The following is a 21032-nucleotide window of genomic DNA, read 5'->3' as shown; positions in this document are numbered from 1 at the left end:
CTCGGGCTGCCTGTGACTAGATCCCTGGTTAATGAATTTGCTATCTGTTCTTCCTTGTGTAGGCATTTGTCTTGGGTGAGCCTTTGGAAGAAATACCCAGTACATCACTACTTCGGAGGAACTGCAGAAAGGATAAGAAAAAAATCCTGCAAGTTACTGGAAGACTGGAAAGAGCAGCCAGATGGTTGGGGTGAGCAGGAAAGAGTTCCTGTCTCTCTTTTGATTACACTGAGCTCTACCATAAAAGAAGTTTTAAGAACTGCTTAAGTGACGGGGGAAAGACTGCGGGGGGATTAAGAAGCAGAGCGGGAATGCCAGTTTTAACTCCATGTGACCCTGGGTAAGTGAACAAGTCCTTCAGCCTCTCTGTGCCCGGTTTCCACATCTGAAAAAGGGATTCCAAAAACGGGATAGCAACAGAACTTGCAAAGGGTGTGGTGAGCCTTAGATACAAGTTCTTATGAGAACTAAATGAAAAAATGCATGAAATGTACTTGCTATGCCTGGTACATAAAAAGGGATTGCTAAATGTTGGTGATTAAGTATTTATTTATACTATTATTCTCTCTCTCTCTCTTTTTTAGAAATCTCTGAAATTGATTAAAATGGATGTAAAAAGGAAAATTTTACTCAGTGACCTAGGTACGTGGAGACAGAGAACATAGGAGAGAGGAAGGGAAATGAAGAGGCGAGAAGAGGAACTGATTCACGTGCCTTCTCTGAGCCAGGTGTCTTTCAGCTCCTGCCTCAGGGGCCATCATTGCAGCCCCACGGGGAAGGTGTCATTCTCTAGCCACAAAGTCCCCACACACCCCTAGTTACCTTGTCCACTGGTGAAGGAAACCCAGCTTGGACACCAGCTGGGCTTTGCCATGGTGAAGTGTGAAAGCAAGGCTTCGAAGTCTTCATCGCACACTGACGGGCACAGGGCCTAAGCCCTTCTACCTACTTATTTTTTCTTTTCCATTTACATATATTTAAAAACACAGTAATGAAACTTTTGATAGGCAGCCGCTGTTCTGGCCAGCTAGCTAAACTTCTTCTGATAACTACCGTACAATGACTACCATAAAACAATGTTTAAATCAAGGTCATTTAATCAAGCCATTTCAATCTTAATCCCCTGAAGTACCAACTTGGCAACAGTCCACAAAAGACAGAATTACTCTCATTCTATGTTTCAGTTTACAAGGTCCTTCCGGACTCATATTTCTGAAGCATGAAGATGGCCTGTCTCATGGGTTCTGCAGGGAACAGAGGCCAGGAGCGCAGAGCATCTGCTAAGGTCCCTCCCAATGCAAAGATCGTATATTCCTGAACACAGCAAGAGGTCAATAGTAGAGCTGATGCCCACTGAAAATCCATTTCTGCATAAAATTATAAAACTAAACAACTAATAAAATATGAGAAGTCGATGACCCCAATTTTGTCTTGGAAATCAAGCAACACCTTACAGATTCATCTGGTCAAAATTCCTTACAAATTCATCCGGTCAAAAGTTTACAACATAAAACAATCTAATATAATAATAGAGGGATATGCAAATTAGCCAGGACGCCGTAATGTCACCACCAATCTACAATTGGTGGAGAGCTACAGGAGGGCGGGGCAGCGAGCTATGAGCAGTGCTGGTGGGTGGGGTGGCCAGCTGAGGCAAGCAGCAGCGAGCTACTCACTAGTCAATCCATAAAAAGAAAATCTAGCTGGAGGATGCTCTGGATCCTTTCACAAGAAAGCTCAGTTAAAAATACAAGGTGACAGAAAATCTACCGGAGTTCATAAAGACACACTAGAAAGCAAGCCAGTTCAAGTTGATCACTGGAACCCATGAAAACCTGTTAACATGTATCTTCTCGCCTCGACTCTAGTTGCCACCGCATACAGCCATATCTAGTTTTATTGCACTTTGCTTTATTGAGCTCACAGGTGTTCTGTTTTTTACAAAGGGAAGGTAAGGCCCTCCGCCAGCTAAAAGATTACCACTAGCTTTGTTGCGATACTCACCTGCAACTTCTCTGATAGACGCCTGTACTCCTCAAAGCGAAAGTAGGTACTGAAGGATCCTGCTGACCACCCTCTAAGGTAGTGTGGAATCTTCAGCAAGGGTCAGTATAGGCATTATCGCTCTTTGAAAAACTCAGTTTATTTTTTGATTGCATATTTTGCATGAAGATGAACTGGGGTGATATGTAGAAATAGCTCTAAATGGGAGTGTAATGATGCAGATCCTAGGACAAGCTCAGGGACGAGATTTCATTTTCCCTGGACTTTAACGGGTACCCACTAAGGGACTTGAAAACACTCCATTATTAAGTCTGCAGTAGAAATTCCCACAGGAAGCTTAAAGGTGACCAGGAAGACATTAATAACCTCTACTTGAATAACTCAACTTGAAATTCTTTTATGACTATCTTACAGAAAGCTAATTCACAAAAATTTCTAATTACATTTCAATAGGAATGAGTATGAATCTAAAAAGAGCTTACTGTTAGTAAATTATTAAAATCATTTATAATAGAACACTAAAATAGTATTATTAACTATATATTAATTAAACAATGATGATGATGATGACCTTACCAATACAATAGAAAAGGCCAAATAATGGAATGGTTAAGCCCATAGACCAGTGATGGCGAACCTTTTGAGCTCGGCGTGTCAGCATTTTGAAAAACCCTAACTTAACTCTGGTGCCGTGTCACATATAGAAATTTTTTGATATTTGCAACCATAGTAAAACAAAGACTTATATTTTTGATATTTATTTTATATATTTAAATGCCATTTAACAAAGAAAAATCAACCAAAAAAATGAGTTCGCGTGTCATAGGTTCACCATCACTGCCATAGACTCTGGAACCAAGACCGCTCCCATCTTAGCTCTATCACTTACTGGCTATGGGACCTCAGCTAGCAGCCCTGTGGTCTAGCCTCCTCTTTTCTGAAATGGGTGAATAGTAAAACTCACCCCATTGGCTGTTGTTGGAGGAAGTGAACACATATGCACATACACACTCATGTACACACATGTAAACACGCATACATAAGCATATAGAGGTCATTTACAACAGTGCCTGGTGTGCTGACTCACACTTTATCTCTCCCCCTGCAACACACCCTCACCCAGAGCAGCATGATCTTAAAATCCACATCTGATCTTCTTGCTTCCTGCTTAAAATTCTCAAAGCTTCCACTGTCCCCAGGGTCAAGTAAAAAACCTTTAGACACAGCATACTGGGCCTTTCACAACTTGATTCCCAGCCACCTTGCCTTTTAGACCCACACACTGAAAAATGTATTGCAGACACAATGAATTTAACTCCTCCAGTAGCCATCCCCTCATCCTGGGGCCCTGATCCATTTTCCCTGCTCACCTCACTCCTCGGTTCACACTCTTCACTAGCTTCTCATCACATCCAGGGGAAAGCCAAAACCCTTAAATGGGTCATGGCCTGAAACCTACTAACTCAAATTTAGGATCAATTCCCACATTGCCCGAACTTAGATACTATACCTTCATTCAGAGGGGAAAGAATGCTCACAGCCTGAACATTTTGTCCACCAGTGTTTAAGACAATTAAGGCTATAGCAGATGTCTTGATGTCATGGCAGTCACTGGGGGAAAATCTGTGTTTAGAGTAAATGGCCTCCTGTTTGTACACCTCTCTCTTCTGTTTGCTGTAGGAGCAATTTTAATTTATTTTCATGTTAAGCAATTGCTTGTCTATTCATGTAACTGTAGAGAGCAGAGAAAGACCCACTTTTCAGAAAACACAGGCCTGGGTATTTTTAAGGACAGTGCTCATTTGATCTCATTATTCTGCTGGTTAATTGACAGGAAAGAACGTCCTAATTGCTCATTAACTCTGAAGACGTCCCTGGCCTGGTGTCAAGGTCTGGGCTGTCTCATTGCTGCTGCTCGAGGGGGACAAAGCACGAGGCCCACACAGCTGAAAGACGGCGCACGTTTTGATTTGGGGTCTGAACAATCCCATCCATAGTATGGCAGAGTTTGGTGGTGAGTTATTTTCTCCTTGGGCTAATAAGATGAGCCACACTGCTGATTAAACATTTTCTGGGGCTGTATGGTTTTTCAGCCACTGCTTATGGAAATCATTCTCGGCTAGATTGTAACCTGCCAGAAAGGCAACTGATTTTAAAGGCAGGTCGAGGAAGGCGTTCTGTGGTGCCACCCAGCCCTGTGCCTGCAGGACTGTGATGAGCGAAAGTATAACAAACAAGCCATCAACACAGGCCCCGTTCAACGACTGCCCAGCCCCTTCCTCACAGCACACAACGAACCCCAGCATTCCACTAACTGGCTCTGCCCACGGACCAGGAGGCCCTGTCTACATGGGTCTGTGATAGATAAAACACCAAACTGCTAATAGTTAGCACATCATTAGGGCCACCCGGGGGTAGGAAATGTTACCATAAGCTGACACATGCCATAGTGTCAAACTTAAGTTCAGAATGGGCTTCGCTGGACCTGAGCTAAGTGAGCCAAAGGCTCACTTCCCACCTCACCTCCACATGTCCCACCCAAAAGCACCCTGTGCACGGTGGTGAAGTACTCGGGGTTTAAAATCTGTCTTTGCCACAGCTCAGTGTGCCAAAAGGGGGCTCCGCTAACCCCAGGGACCAGAGACACTGCTTACTTAAAGTGATAATGCAGACAGCAGGTGTCCTCTACAGATACACTTCTAGAAGACACTTATTAAACACTGAGCTCCCTTAATGTTGATGGGTGTGCTACCTTTTATTTCAGCATCACCCTCATCAAAAGCAAACTGTTTCCTTTTCGTCTCACTGAGCTGAAAATGAAAAACGACTGGGCTTTGGGCTGTTTCGTTTGGTTTGTACAGCATCCTGAACGCAGCAATTCAAGAGTCATCCCATCCTGTTTTCTAGCAACACATCTGTATTTTGAAATACAGAAATGCTCCTCCACCGAAAGTGTGCCAGACGCCTCCTTTCCGTGGGTCCCAGACCTCCGAGTTCCAACCACCACACACAACCTTTCATCGAGATGAAAGGGGACAGATCTGAAAGGACTGTACTGGATAAACCGCCCAGAGCTTTAAATCCTGTACACTGTAAGGTAAATAGAGCTGCCTGGTACCGTGGCTCCTAAGTGGTGTGCTAAAGCAGCCTCAGCCTAGGACAGGATCGTGTGTTCCGAAACCCTTGAGAAAGAAGTCATCGCAGTGGCCAAGGAGAGCTAGCCCCTCACAACAGGAGCAGTTGGCCTTCTTGCCTGAAATGTGGGGGTAACTTTAGCCTGGAAGGTTTCCTGTAGAGATGAGAAGGGAACGAAGGGAATAAGCACAAAGAAAAGGGGAGACAGGATCTGGAGAGAGGCTAGTCCAGACACTCAGCTCTGTTCACCATTCTGATTGTCCATACGCAGCCTACAGAGGCTAGAGGTGGATGCACTGAGGTATGGCTTTCAGTGCGTTTCTCCACTGATGCCTTAAATGGGATGGGATTGTGAATCAGGGAAGAGCAAGGCTAATATTAGTATGTTTAGCAGTGCACAGGTTTATTTTAATATTTTTTTTTATAAAGGCTCTACATGATTTTGCAGAAATCTTAGAAAATGGAGTAAAGCCAAAACAAGAAAATAAAAGTCACTGTAATCTTATTCCTGGGAAATAAGGATGACTGGCATTGTTGAATAGTATCCCGATATTTTTATAGCACAGTTATTTGGTCTTACAAAAATAATGAGTTTGTGAGTAGGAATACTGCTGCAGCCTGCCTCTCATCTGGCACACTCTGAACTCGCCTCTCTTTTTAATGGCCGAGTATTATTCTATATCATGATTTATTTCATCGGTCTCCTATCGCAGCACACTGAGGCCATTTCCAGTTTTCCCAAAGTGTATGCTTACAATATAATTTTAATCAGCTTAGTGTGTATACTAGTCTCACTAACTGCCCAATTCTGGTCCTTTGTTACAACACAACCGGCTTTAAACAACACAAACATGACACAGGAAGATCTCTGGCCTCCGACTGAGACTCATACATATTATGCATGACTCTCGCATCTGACTCTCTGTAAGGAAGTACAACAGAATTAGAAATAGCTTTGAATCCCTGGAGGACTGCCATGTGATGAAACTAGACCACTCTGAAAGCTATTGTGGTTCTATAATGAATGGAAACCAACATATGACTCTTGATTTTTCTCACCAGCAACACAATACAACGAAATGGATAAGACAACGTGTGCAAGTCTGGGGAGACTGCTTGAAGAGGCAGAGCAGACAACAGTGAGAAGTCTCACGTGAGTAATTCCCATTAGCAGGTAGCTGGAGCCATGGCTAATAACTCAACAGAAAATTCTGATGTCTTAAGGCACACTTAATGTGAGTAAATTTGTTCTTATTTTTGTTATGAATCATTTATTTTCTAAAACTATTGAAGAATAATTGAGTCCTATTTAAATTAGCAATGCAAATATCCTTAATTGAAATGTGTCCATAGTAAAGCAATATTTTAAAACTCATATGCTAAAATTTTTGGTAGAAATAAGTAACAGCCCAGTAGGTTACTTAGAATTGTCCATAGTAAACATTTTTTTGGTGGGGAGGGAGGGTCTACCCTATGAGATATCTGCAATTTCCCTATACAAACTATTTTTAATTCCTGCCAGAAATTTTTACTTAAAAAAAAAAAAAGGAATTTAGCCAGTCCTATATCCAAGAGAAGACAACAGTGAGGAAAATGCCACTGCTAATCTATAACAATACAGTCTTTCACATTTAGCTGAGACTTATCGTGGCTCCACCTACCTGAATGTCAGTTTCCCAAATTCAGGAAGATGCCAGGAAAATAGGCAAGTATGACCTTTTCTGGTGTTAATCACTTAAGGGTGAGGAACCTTTTTTCTGCCAAGGGCCATTTGAATACTTATAACATCATTCCTGGACCATATAAAATTATCAACTTAAAAGTTAGCCTGCTATATTTGGCCAAACATTTAATTCACTCACCCCTAATGCCTTGGCAGGGCCAGACCAAATGATTTCTCAGGCCTGATATGGACCAAGGGCCAGATATTCCCCACCCCTGGCTTAGAACATGACCCTGGGCAAGTCACTTAATTTCTCTGTACCTCTGTTTCACAATGTGAAATAAAAACGATAATCACAAATGCTTATTATGCAGGATTCTGGATGTGAGCTTTCCTAGTACAGTACAGTAACCAACAGGAAAGAGGCACTTTATGCTCAATGAGCTAGAAAACGTTTCTCCAAAACATTCACAGTGTTTTTTTCTGGTGCCTGTATTACAGGTTACTGCAAGGGTGCACCTCACATGTTATGTGATTCTTCTCTGTGTGGTGGGATTATGAATTATTTTTTGTCTTTTTTTTGTTGATGTACATTTTCCATGGCGAATATGGATTTTTTAAGGGGTTCAGGACAGGCGTCCCCAATAATTATTACCAAAAATAACGTTTTATGTCCCATCTATAGGGAAGGACAAACTTCTAATTACTGAACATTTGCTCTTCTTATCGTCCTGCTATGACCTTCCTCCCTCTGAAGCCCCAGGCGCCTTCCCTCATTGTAGCTCAGATTGTCATATAAACTTCATTTTCCCTTTCTGTCTCTGCGCCTCTTGTGCATGCGGGTGTCTGACTCTCTCATGTACATGAGGTTCTCATACAAACGTATGTAATTAAATTTCTTTTTTTGTTTGTTTGCTTTTGTTAATCTGTCTCATTTTGATTTAATTATTAGACCAGCCAGAGGACCTAGAAGGATAGAGACACCCTTCCCCCTGCCCCCAATTACTTTTATAACCAGAACAACAAATGCTACCCAAATCTAAAAGACCATAATAGATGAGCTCCGGCACCCATCCTTACCTGTCTCAGGCTCTCAGCACAGTACACCTCAGAACATCTACAATTCAGATAGGATTTCTGGAAAAGGAGTTGAGAGCTGTCCATTCCCATGGAAAAACAAAAGCAGAACCACACAGCAATCACAGCTCACACCTCGCAGGTGTTAACACATACATCCGCACCCTCTCTCACAAGACTGAAGCTCAGGCCACTGAGGTGCCTTCCTTTTCTCTGTGGGCCACACCCTGAATGACTAAAAGAACATGGACATAATGTATTCCATTTTCTCAAAAGTTTCTACACAATAATAAAGAAACAAGACAAATGCTGCTTTTAGCTACCTTGGTGCAGCTGCAGTAGAAAGAAACTGTACAACTTAGTTGAAATAAATTCTGTCTTTTTTACTTAAAATGTATCTCAGTTGTTCCCACGCACACGCTACCTGTAAACAGGATTCAAAGGTATCGTCAAATGATCTGTTAATAACAGAAGAACTAGATATTAATTTGAAACCTAAATACTTCTTTCCAGTACGGCTTCCTGGTAATTTTACATCTCAGGACTGTGACACTAGGCTGCAACCAGTTCCAGTCTGCTGCCGCCAAGACCACTGCAGTTTACTCCCCCACGGCGCCCACATGGCTCACCGGTGTCCCCGACTGTACAGTGTGGGGAGGGGATGACAGCTGCTTGATCCACACAGTCGAGTGCGACTGGGCCATTTGCCTTTCAGAAGAGTCTAGGACTAGAAGCAGAGTTACTCCACGTGTCAGCAAGCAGTTCCAGCTGTAACCAGCACACATGTGCCGGGCTGGCAGACAGAAGCTGAAAAGGACACAGCTTTGTACCCAGCCACCAGCTGAACTTGGTGGCAGGCTATTAAAAAAAAAAGGGCACAAATTATACATGGAAGGATGGAGTGGGGTGGGGGGTGGGGGTGCGGGCAGTAAATGCAATGAGCTAGTGTTCCTAGCTGGCATCTGCCTTTTGACTCAAAGAGATGGCCCTTTTCCAAAACTGTTCTATTATTGTGGTATCAGCTGCCTCTTGGACTGGTTTATAAAAGCTGAAACTGCCAACAAAACGAGACAAGATTTTACTAAGAGTAGTAATGTGCGAGCCCCTTGAAATAAGAGGGGGCTCACTATTTCCTCTGCAGAGGCTACCTTGGTACTATGAGTCCCAGCATGAGCCCTAGGATGCATATAGTCAGAAATGTGACAGCAGCCAGTCTGAGGTTAAAAAGGTGCTGCTTTGATTCTTTAATTTACTCTTCTAATATATTTAACTGAAAAACAGTTTGAACCTAATTGGTTCTGGATGTTTCTTGCTAAACTGGCATTCTACAAAATGAATTCTGTTAGTTGGCCCTTCCAAATCTCAGTATTGTTGGTTGACTATTACACTAACTTCTTATTGTAAAAACTTGGAATCAAAGACAAAAAAGTAAGCATTTACCCAGCCTTTTTTAAAAGGACTATAGATTCTACCTACATCATGGGGGAGAGATCTTTATAAAATAAACAAACAACAACAACAACAACAAAAAACCTAGTAAATTACTGTACTAGGAATGATAGATTCAAGACCTGCTGAAAAATAAGGGCTGCTCCCAGCTTCCCCTGGGGATGGAGAAAGCTGAAAAAGCATCACTCCCATCCTCATAATAAACATAAAGGCTGGACATTCTGAAAATGACTAACTTTTCCTGAACCCACCAGAGAGCTGAGACATAGGGCACCCAACTAAACAGAAGTCTAAAACGGTAGAGGGGCACTTGCTTACTGAGAAGACACTGCTGGCACTAACAAGATGTTAGCCCAAACTGTTAACAATCGCTCAAGTGTGAGCTAGCAAGAGAACAGGATCTATTCACAGACTATGTAACACAGAATATATTGGGGGCTGCAATATAAAGGAATTCACAGGGTCCTCACCTAAGAGATGAGTAAGAGTCCAGAGAAACTCTTCATGGGGAGAGAACTCAGCCACTGCAGGAAAGGTTTATATCCGGGGCAGCCTAGATCCTTCTCCAGTCTTCCTTATGGCACAGAATCCTTAAATGCCTGGAGAAAGGCTAAACAAAACAAAACACCATCTCTACAGCTAGAGAGGGGCAGGAACACTGAGAAGGCTACACCTCCAAACCGGAGACAGTTACTGCCTCAGACTAAGACTTAATGTTGAATCACTGTGTTCTTTCACCTGAAACATAATATTGTATGCCAACTATAATTCAATGTTTTTAAACATAGCTTATTCTATATAGAAAGAGAACATCAATATTGGATGGGGGCGGGGATGAAAGCATACACCCACTTGCCTCCCCACCACCAGACTAAAAAGCAGTCAGAGTGTACCCCTGGGTGACAAGAGTGGACAGAGAAGCTGGCCAAGTTCCGGTGCGAAGGAAAGATATGGAATTGAAGTGCAAGCAGACACTCGGGTAAATCAGCCCCCACCCAAAAACAAGATCACACTAGAGGAGCTGGAAACCTTGGTGCACTGAGGGTACCCAGAGCAGCAATATGTGTTCCGTATCACTCCAGGGAATTCTGTACAAGTAAAAATACAGTATTCAACAGAACAAGTAGACAGGCAATCAGTAGGATACAGAAGACCTGAGCAACTCCATCAACTGAGTTAATTTTATTACCACTTGTAGAACCCGTCGCCCAGCTAGAGCAGAATACACGTTCTTTTCAGGTGCATACAGCATTGCCGCCAGGAGGGACCATAAAATATCACAGCCAGGTGATATTCCTCCTGGGGTACAAACCTGCTTCAACTTTGAAAATCAAAATAATTTAGTATGTCAATAGGCCAAAGAAGAAAAAGTATATGATAATCTCAAAAAATATAGAACTTTTCTACAAGCACTATTTATAATGTATCCTAGTTCTCTGTCCACAAAAAGAAAGAGATTCTTAGGTATACACTTAAGAAAATATAGAAAGGACAACATACTCAAAATGCAGTGGTATGAAAATATGATTACAACATAATATTGAATGAAAAAAAGTAAGTTTGTACTATATGGTCAGAATTTTATAAAATAAACTCAAACCAAATATTTTGCCACAGAGAAAAGGACTAAAATATAATACAGGTCTTTCAAAAATGTCTCCTTGATGTCTCATTCTTAACAAGGCAATCACGAAGTGTTTTAAGAAAAAGAAAGTTGAAATTAATATAAACTATTGGTTACACGTTGCTGTCACCAATTACTATCTAATGCACTTTAAGAAGTCTCTTTCGATCAGTTTCCTTGAAACTAGATGCATATGTTCCTAAAATCATCCACTGAAAATAAGTTCTGTGGTCAAACATGTTGGGGAAGCATTAGTTATAAAATTGGCATCTTGGTTGCATAGCTAATTTGGATCGTCTGTATACGAGTGTTAATCAGAATCTTCAAGGAGGTATAGTTTGCAGAGTTTCCCAAATTCATGTGAATATAGAACTTGTGAAGGGAGGAGCAAAAGAGGGAGAATGAGGCAAAGAGAGGGGAGAAAGTTGTTTTAGCTGACCTTTGAAAGCAGGTTACCGACATCATATTACTTTGCTTCTAAATACCTTAGTGTGTTCCTCCCAGGAATAAAGGACATTCTGCTACTTAACCACAATATCACTGTCACATCAAAGAAAGCTAGCTTATTTCCCTAATAGTATCTAATATCTAGTGCAAATACAAAAGTCCCCAGTTTTCTAAAAATAAAAAAAAGTCTTTTATATAAGTCAGTTTTCAAGGTTCTCATGTTACATTTGATTATTTCCTTTTAATAGAAAACCACATCCTGCTCTTTTCATGACATTTTTCCCCAGGAGACTAGCCTCATTGAATTGTAGAAATCCCATGTTTGGCCTGGTTATTTCTCTATGGCATTATTCAGCTTGTTCTGCTAGTCCCTGCATTTCCTGTGTAGTGACACTCACATTTGATGACTTAATTAGGGTCAGTGTAAACATTTTTAGCAAGAATATGTCATAGGTGGTGCTGCATTGCTCATCCTGCATCACATCAGGAGACACACAATGTCAGGCCATCCCACCTTTTTTTTTACAGTTTCTTGACATTAATGCCACAGCACTGAGTGCAGCAGGCCTATAAAAAGACCCACTACAACAACACATACATAGTCTGGCACCTCAGGAGCCTAGGTAGCTTGGAATATGGCATCACACCCCCTTCTCTGTAATCACAATGTGCACACATTTTCCCATCTACATATCCTTTTCACAAACTATTTAAAGTTTCCATTGTTAGGCCATCTCACCATGTGAGGTATGATTTAAAGGAAGTGAAGGGTGCAAGATTCCTACCTCGGTCCCAGAGGCTGGCTCTCAGTGCTCTCTCCAGCTGTTCCTCCTCGCTCAGTCCTGCTGTGTAGGCATCATAGTTCCTGTGTACGTTTTCCTGGTAACCGGGCCTGCCATATGGGTAATAATCCTGATATCCAGAGTAGCCTACAAGCACAATGAGAAGGTTATAGAACACTGTCATGGAGTGTTTTTTCAAATGTCCTATTTTGTAAGCAGAGACAATAAAACTATTCATGTCATTGTTCTGAGTATAATAATAATAATCCTCAAAATAAGAAAAGATGACAACTGGAGAATTCCTCCATGAGGGTGGGCAACGATTGTCTTGTCACTGTAGCATCCACATGGGGCCAGACATGAGCGAGTCCTTATGGCTGAAGAGGAACAAGATATTAATTTAGAAGGTAGTCAGTGGTATTGGAGAGGGGACCCAAATGGGCTAATGACATATAAACTAATTCTCTCAGCTTAGAGCTATTTAATACTTGGTGAATTTTCAGTGAGGTCCTGACAGGAGTCAAGGGAATGGTTGAAATGATAGTTGATAAAGCCTTACTATCCAGTGGCCCCATGTAATGAGAGACAAATCAACATATACTACAGATTTCTGTGCTGTAATGCATATGTTGAGATATACAAACCAATGTCTCTGTAATTATAATTTCATATCAGAGATCATAGTTTGTATTAATAGTACTTTTAAGAAACCAGTTACTAGATAAAATGAGAGAAAAGACAAAGGTCAATTACAGAGAAAGTTCACTTTTGCAAGGTATTCCCATCACTCTTTTAAAGTCAGTTTGAGTTTACTCTTTATATTTTCTTTAATCCCCCACTTTTATGGAATTTGCTTGGAAGAGATTTTTTTCCCCATCGAAAATTACTTATCAAATTCTGGTGTAGTGAGAGGTAAGTAATAGTAATTTTAATATTTTTCCTTCTTTTATACCCTTTGAAGACGATGTTTCAAATGTTTAATTTGTATGTTTTTTGCTGTTGATGAAAATTCCTACCCATTACTATGAATCTTGTGTCATATATTTCCTTATCAACCAACATCACACTACTTGCCTGGGTTTAAGCATCTTATTGCTTTAATAAGATTATGTGGGGTCAGGGGGAGAACTCACAATCAAGCCAAAAAGAGGAACATTGTAGGGTAGGGTCATATTCAGAATTTTTGATAATTGGTCCTGAAACTATTTTAAAATTTACTTTTTGTGTTGGTTATGAATAAAAGGCTTTTCTAATATATAAGATTGGGGGGGGCAGGTTAACTATTTCTCATAAGAATTTTCAGGCACTCTAAAAGTCTTTATTTTCATATAAACACTGAAATGACAATAAAACACACTAATCTAGTGTCAGCTGACATTCTAATGTAATTATATATATTATAAAAATATTTGTCATATAAAGTATTTATATCTATTGGTTACGTGCAACAGCAGCTTTATTGAGATATAAATGACATCTTACACAATTCACCATTTAAAGCAGGGGTCCTCAAACTATGGCCCACGGGCCACATGCAAATATAAATATTGTATTTGTTCCCGTTTTGGTTTTTTACTTCAAAATAAGATATGTGCAGTGTGCATAGGAATTTGTTCATAGTTTTTTTTAAAACTATAGTCCAGCCCTCGAACGGTCTGAGGGACAGTGAACTGGCCCCCTGTTTAAAAAGTTTGAGGACCCCTGATTTAAAGTATGTAACTCAGTGGCTTTTAGTATATTCCTAGAGTTGTGCCTTCATCACCACAATCAATTTTAGAACATTTTTATCACCCCCCAAAAAGATATCACCCCCTTTAGATATCTCCCCCTCCAGACCTCCCAGTCCTAAGTAACCACAAATCTACTTTCTATATCTATGCCTATTTATTTCATTTAGCATAATGTTTTCAAGGTTCACCCATGTTGTAGCATTAATTAGTACTTCATTCATTTTCATGGCTCACTAATATTTCATTGTATGAATATACATTTGGTTTATTCATTCATCAGCTGGTAAACATTTGGGTTATTTCCACCTTTTAACTATTGTGAATAATGCTGCTATAAACATTTGTGTACAAGTTATTGTGTGGACACATGTTTTTACTTCTCTTGGCTACAAACCTAGGAGTGAAACTGTTGGGTCATATAGCAGTTCTGTTTAACCACTCAAAACTCACAGAATGTTTTCCAAAGCAGTTGCACCATTTTACATTCACATAGAAATGTAGATGGATTCAGAATTCTCCCCATCCTTGTCAACACGTGTTATAATTTGTCTTTTTAATTATGGCCATCCTAGTGGGTATTAAATGGTACCTCACTATGGTTTTTATAATAATGATGTGGACCATCTTTGCATGTGCTTATTGACCATTTGTGCATCTTCTTTAGAGAAATGTCTATTCAGAGCCTTTGTCCACTCTTACTGATTACTTGGTACATTACTGAATGTCCTTGAAAGCCACAAAAATGAATGACTTAAATAAAAATTAAATAAAATAGCTCAGGACTTTGCGGAGGAGCTAATTCTGACAAGCCTTGCTAATTACCGCCAATAACCCAACTTCCATATTCTCTCACATGTTTCCCACGTAAAAATATAAACATTATAATATCTAAAACAGAAGAAGGATATAAGTAAATTTCCCAAATCCTTGCAATGGTTTAGGGCTGAAGTGGGATCTGGACACAATTTTAAATATGGATGCCCTTCCTCATTGGTCTCTACTCAATAGAACTACCAAAAAAATTCAGCTCCGACTGCTATGGGAAACACCCATCAGTGATTTTCATATCCTGAGAGGAAAAGAGTGTGGCACAGCTACAAATCTTGCTTTTATACTTTACACACACACACACACACACACAACTTCACATAAGGACAAATGGTCAAAACACAATCAATATATCTACTTCACAAAGAACAAAAGAGAGGGGCATTCGAAAACATACTAGAATATTTATGGATAAGTCACTGAATAGAATGGGATACTTCAGCAATCCCCGAATAAGAGACTGTCCAATTCCCTAAGAGTGCCAATTATTTTAATGCAACAAAAATGCATATTGGGCACTTTCCCATATGGCTTATTACCCCTTTCAAACCCCTGTGGAAAGTCATTCTGTTACAGAAAGTCTAAGCAGCATTTCTATCTATTTATCCTTGAACACGTTCAGCTAATTCCAAATCTAAAATAACTCAAAAGTGCGGAATACCCATCTTATCAGATACCAGAAATACCACATACATCTATAGAGTTTTAATTTCTAAGCAAGTTTGCTATAATTTGAGGCAACATTTTTCATGTTATTTCCTTAAAAAAACACACACCCAGCCTTAATGAAATAAAGCCTACAACTCTAAACATCTGAATATTATAAAATCTAATTTGGTACTAGTCAGACAAAACATGGGGAGAGGGAAAGAGAAAGTTTTAGTGCCTTAAGTCAAAAGGATTCATGTGGCTAAAGGTTCTATATCATCAGTCATAAATCACCAACAAGAACAAAAATCTCATCCATGTCTGTTATAATGAGAACAGGTCTCCTAGGACCATAAATTTTCTACAGCTGTTCCGCTGGCCCAATCAGACATTTTTAAATCTTCATAATAAACATGGCTGGAAAAACCTAACAATCAAACACTTATAATGAATGAGTTTAAATTATATCCTGCGATGAATGCTAGTTTAATATTCCTTTGTAGCTATAGACTTTGGCTCTGCAGTAAAAGAAATTCTGGTTATCGTTATTTCATTAACTACTCCTCCATCTGTTCCTTATACGCATACCAGGACTTCATGGCAAAAGAGATCAAGAAACACCACCAAGATTAGAAAAATTGGTAGCAGCTTTTTAAACATTCATGAGGTCCTTTGACCTATAAAGACTTTTGCAGCTAAGGAGGGCCATAGTAAGAATAAATCATTACTTATAGGAGATACATATGCTCTCGCAAAAGTTCCCTCGATGACCATTAGCCCAGCCACCTGGCCTTATGGAGCTCTGCCTTTGAAGAAACCCAACTCCTTCAGAGGAAGGAGTACAAATATGGCAATCTTACAGCGGTAAGAAGAACGGTAAAGGGGCTTTTATTTTTGCCTTTAATTCCCTAGTCTATGTATCTGCTGCACTTATGTCTCTTCCATATGAAGCAAGAAAGAAGCAAGCCCACCCCACCCCCCTGTAAATAAGTGAAATAAAAAGGGGAGGAAAAGACAATAAGGGGGACTGCTCTGTTTTGTAAGATTAAATCAGCAGAACTCTAGGGGCTAGGAATCAGTGGCCGACATTTTTAGTCCTTTTGCTATCACTAACAACCTGTTTGACTTTAGCCCAATTACTTAACATTTCCAAGCTGTCACACAAGGTCAGGACTAGGTAATCTATGATAGTTTAAGCCATGTCTGTGCACAGATATGTTCTTATTCTTTTTGTCCAGAGGAACATTCCTGTTTCTTTGGGGAATTTTAAAAAATGAACCAGGAGAGAAGTCCTCTTTCCTCTAGCAACATCAAGGTGTTAGTGGCCATGTGGCCTGTCCAGGGAAGAGAATAGTCACTGGGAAGAGAGAAATCACCATGGGAGGTAGAACCAAAGTGGTCTTCCTGTCCAACCCAGTTCTTCCCAGTCATATAGGCCAATGAAATCCTACTATACTCAAGTCAGTATAGACCAGTGGTTCTCAACCTTGGCTACACATTAGAATCACCTGGGAATCTTTTTAAAATCCTGATTTCTGGGCCTCATCCTCTGGAACTTCTGTTTCTTTGTTATGGGGTGGGGCCACAACATTAGTAACAAAGAAACAGAATTTCCGGAGGATGAGGCCCAGAAATCAGGATTTTAAAAAGATTCCCAGGTGATTCTAATGTGCAGCCAAGGTTGAGACCACTGGTATAGACTGTTTTTCATACCCAATAACCACAGAACCCAATGCTCTTCCAGATGGCTATCCAGTTGACCCTTGAACAATGTTCAAGTTAGGGACACTGACCCCCTCCCCCATGTATTAAAAAATCTGCATATGACTTTTGACTCCCCCAAAATTTAACTACTAATAGCCTCCTGCTGACCAGAAGCTTTCGTTAACATAAACAGTTGATTAACACATAGTTTTTGGATGTTATATGTATTATATACTGTATTTTTACAATAAACTAAGAGAGAAGAAAATGTTAAGAAAATATTAACAAAGAAAAAATATATTTATAGTACTGTATGTGTTTATTGAAAAATCCACATATAAGTGGACTTACGCCGTTCATACCTATGTTGCTCAAGGGTCAGCTGTATCTAGTAATTGTGTCGATCACTAATCATTGTGCTTCCTCTCTTCAGGTTTGTCCACAGACAGTGGCAGGTGAGCTGACACTGTCCAGCAACTGTCCCTCTCCTGCACGGAGGCCCCATTGCTAGGATGTTAATTGTACACGTCACTAGCCCAGGAAGCCTCCGAAGTGCAGCCTCTTCTTGGCGTAGTGACAATCTCCACCCCTGTGGTCCCCACACCTAGGCAACCCCCATCTGCTAAGCCTATGCTTTTCCATACTGATCCCCTTAGAATAATCTAGGAAGCTTTTTAAAAAGAGTCCAAGTCCCTGTCTCCACCCCTATTCAGACCTAGCTGGTGTGAGTGAATTCGAGGCATGGATATGTTGTACCAGCTCCTCAGTTGATTCATACAGACAGCCAGGACTGAAACTCATGATCCCAGTCTTTAGAACTACATCAAAAACATAGCTTGAATGTAACTCCAATAGAACCACTCTTCTGATTAAATCCTTCAGTGGCATGCCAGCACTTTCTGGATAATTCCAAACAGGCCTTTTCATAAAGGCCTGGAGCCCTTTCTGCCATTGTTTTCCTTAACTTCTCCTCATTGATGGAGACACAGCCTTCCTCCAGGTAATCTCTAGGAACTCAAATCCCTGCTCCTCACAGGCCGAGCACTGAATACACTAGGTTCCAGGTGCTGACGGGTTTCTCCTGCCAGGAGGGAGGAATGGGGTTGCACTAGCTCAAGTCCATGCTCAAGTAGGAGACTGGAGAAGATACGTGAAACAAATGTTTTCAGGCTGCATAACAGGCAGCACAGGATTTTGAACCTTTAGAGAAAGGAAGTAAAGGAAATGGGCTTGAGGCACTTTCCAGACGGCAGTACAGGGATGGGAAACACAAGCAGCCACAGCAGGCTCCTGTATTTCGTAGGAATTTACAGGGCCAAGTGTAGCCAAGGAGAAAACTGTATGTCAGAGAAACATTCAGAAATCTGCATGGAGCCCCCCTGAGACTTGCTGACTATTACGCCACGTGTGCACAGGTGAACTTTCACGAGACCATTCAGGAGCGATCCCAAACTGACACCTCAATAGTGGTGCAGAAATAGCCCTGAAAAATTACTTTAGAGCCACCCTAAATAATTTTAAAACAAGGCCCAGAAGGATCCAACTAGTCATCACAGAACTTAACTGGGTGCCAGACAAAGTCCTTCTTCTTAGAAGAAGGTAAACTCCAGCGCTCAGAACCACACCATATGGAATGTCTAGCGTCCAATCACATCTTATTAGATACGCAAAAACTGTGACCCACAACCAGGAAAAAAATCAATCTAATAAAACAGATACAAAAAAGCATATAGAGAGAGGGCAGAATTAGCAATCAGGGACTTCAAGACAGCTATTGTAACTATCTATGCTCATGACTGAAAGAAAAACAGGAATATCATGCGGAGAGAATGGGAGGCTATGAGCCAGGGGTCAAAAAGCCACAACGTGTGGTTCCCGATCAACCCCCTGCCTACTTTTGTAAATAAGATGCTATTGGAACACGGCTACACCCATTTGTTTTAATTGTCTATGGCTGCTTTGGGAACAGGCTGACTAATTGTGACAGTGACCATATGGCCGAGAGGGCCCTTAGAATCTAAATCAGTAGCTACCTGGCCCTTCACATAAAAGATTGCAGGCCCCAGAGTTAAGCTACAGTGGTTTTCAATGGGCACGATTACAAGACACCCAGTGCTTCTGTGGCCTATGGCTTCTTTAAGACCCGCTGCCACTACTGGTCTAGGATATTACCGAGAGGCCTCCCCAGGCTGGCCTGTCAGGGCCTTAGCCTAAAACAGGTCACCTGCTTTAACCAGAAGTCCCTTTTACCTATTTACACAGACATAGAAAGTCCCATGGTATTAACTATCAGAGGAATGTCTATCTTAGGGTAAGCATGATTCTTCCTGAATATGCAGTTAGGGTGGATTAGCGAGAATTGTGTATCTGAAACTAACTTCTCATGCTTAGCCAGTGGTATGTTCTCTTATGCTGAGAATAAAGGGACCTGGTCTAGTATGAATCTTATCATGACTGAGAAACCTCATATTAATCGTACAATATTTTCATGTCATTGTTATCTCCTTTCCTGGTCTTCCCTACCAACCCACCCAGATGGGTTCCCAGGCTACCCCTCCATTGAGCTTTCAGGCACGTTGGAGGCACAATTACACAATGTGTGAACTCCACAACAGCATAAACTAGCATTGCCTTAAAGTGGCTCCACAGTGGCGAACACCATAGTTTTTAAATTATCATGTATTAAATAAAATAAAGTGCTTACCTGAATTATTAAAGTAGTATTGCTGTCCTGGGTAGCCATTATTGGAGGAAAAAATGCCTAAATATAAAGAAAACGGACATTTTAATAGTAGCCATAAGGCTTTTTTTGAGGTATAACCGACAAATGAAAAATTGTATATATTTAGGTTGTGCAATGTGATCTTTAAAGCTGCACACGTGATGATTTAATATACATATACATTACGAAATGACTGCCACAATTAACACATCAATCACCTCACAGTTACCATATTCTGTGTACTTGTGAGAATTGTTAAGGTCTACTCTCTCAGTAAACTTCAAGTATATATCATAGTATTAACTTTAGTCATCATGCTGTACACTAGATCCTCAGAACACACTCATCCTATAACTGGAAGCTTATACCCTTTGACCAACATCTCCCTGCTTCCCCCAGCCTCTGGCTACCACTGTTCTACTCTCTGGTTTAGATCCCACATACAAGTGAAATCATACAGTATTTGTCTTTCTCTTTCTGGCTTAATTCACTTAGTGTCAAGTCATTACCTTCCTCTATTTTGTTGCAAATAGCGGGATTTCCTTCTTTGATGCTTGTATATTTCATTGTGTAGATATACACTGAGTGGCCAGATTATTATGACCACCTGACGTTTGTAGGCAAATTAGCTATAATTTCGTGCTGAAGTTGCTAGAGGGCCAGACCATTATAAATAGGGAAGCAGGTTGTTTACCACAACAGTAGAAGTGATTTTTTTCTGAAGATATGGGTAAACAACGCGATTTAACAGTCTTTGAACGTGGGAAATACACACACACACACACCCACACACACACATATACACACTGAGTGGCCAGATTATTATGACCACCCCATCAGTACTTCGTTGGGCCACCTTTTGCCTTCAATACTGCGGCGATTCTTCTTGGCATTGACTCCATGAGATGTTGAAAGGTGATGCGAGGAATCTGACACCATGCCTGATGAATAGCACTGTCCAGTTCTGTGAGATTTGATGGTTGTGGAACCAGCTGCCTGATGGCTCTTTGAACTTCGTCCCACAAATGCTCAATTGGATTGATATCTGGTTATTATGGGGGCCACCTAAGCAAGGTAAAGTCTCCCTCGTGTTCTTGAAACCACTCCTGCACAATATGAGCACTGTGGCATGGCGCATTGTCTTGTTGGAAGAAGCCATCTCCATTGGGATACGCCATCAACATGATAGGATGAACTTGATCAGCAACAATACTTAGGT

The 21032-nt window shown here is 40.8% G+C and overlaps 1 protein-coding gene across 2 annotated transcripts in view; it reads right to left on the bottom strand.

Annotated features, from left to right (window-relative positions):
• RHBDD1 (rhomboid domain containing 1) overlaps positions 1-21032 on the bottom strand; it is an 82180-nt gene that overhangs the window by 25077 nt on the left and 36071 nt on the right. The window contains exons 5-7 of one of the 2 annotated variants that reach the window (XM_014531145.1): positions 19796-19852; positions 12185-12328; positions 9905-9927 (exon numbers count right to left, since the gene is read on the bottom strand). In XM_014531145.1, the coding sequence (XP_014386631.1) occupies positions 9920-9927; positions 12185-12328; positions 19796-19852 (209 nt within the window). In that variant the 3' untranslated portion in view covers positions 9905-9919. Of the gene's footprint in view, positions 1-9904; positions 9928-12184; positions 12329-19795; positions 19853-21032 lie in introns of those variants that run through there. The other variant, XM_005883502.2, reaches the window with a different exon arrangement.

This window comes from Myotis brandtii, unplaced genomic scaffold, assembly GCF_000412655.1.
Source record: "Myotis brandtii unplaced genomic scaffold, ASM41265v1 scaffold79, whole genome shotgun sequence".
NCBI classification, from domain to species: domain Eukaryota; kingdom Metazoa; phylum Chordata; class Mammalia; order Chiroptera; family Vespertilionidae; genus Myotis; species Myotis brandtii.
This window is presented reverse-complemented; position numbering and strand designations above follow the sequence as displayed.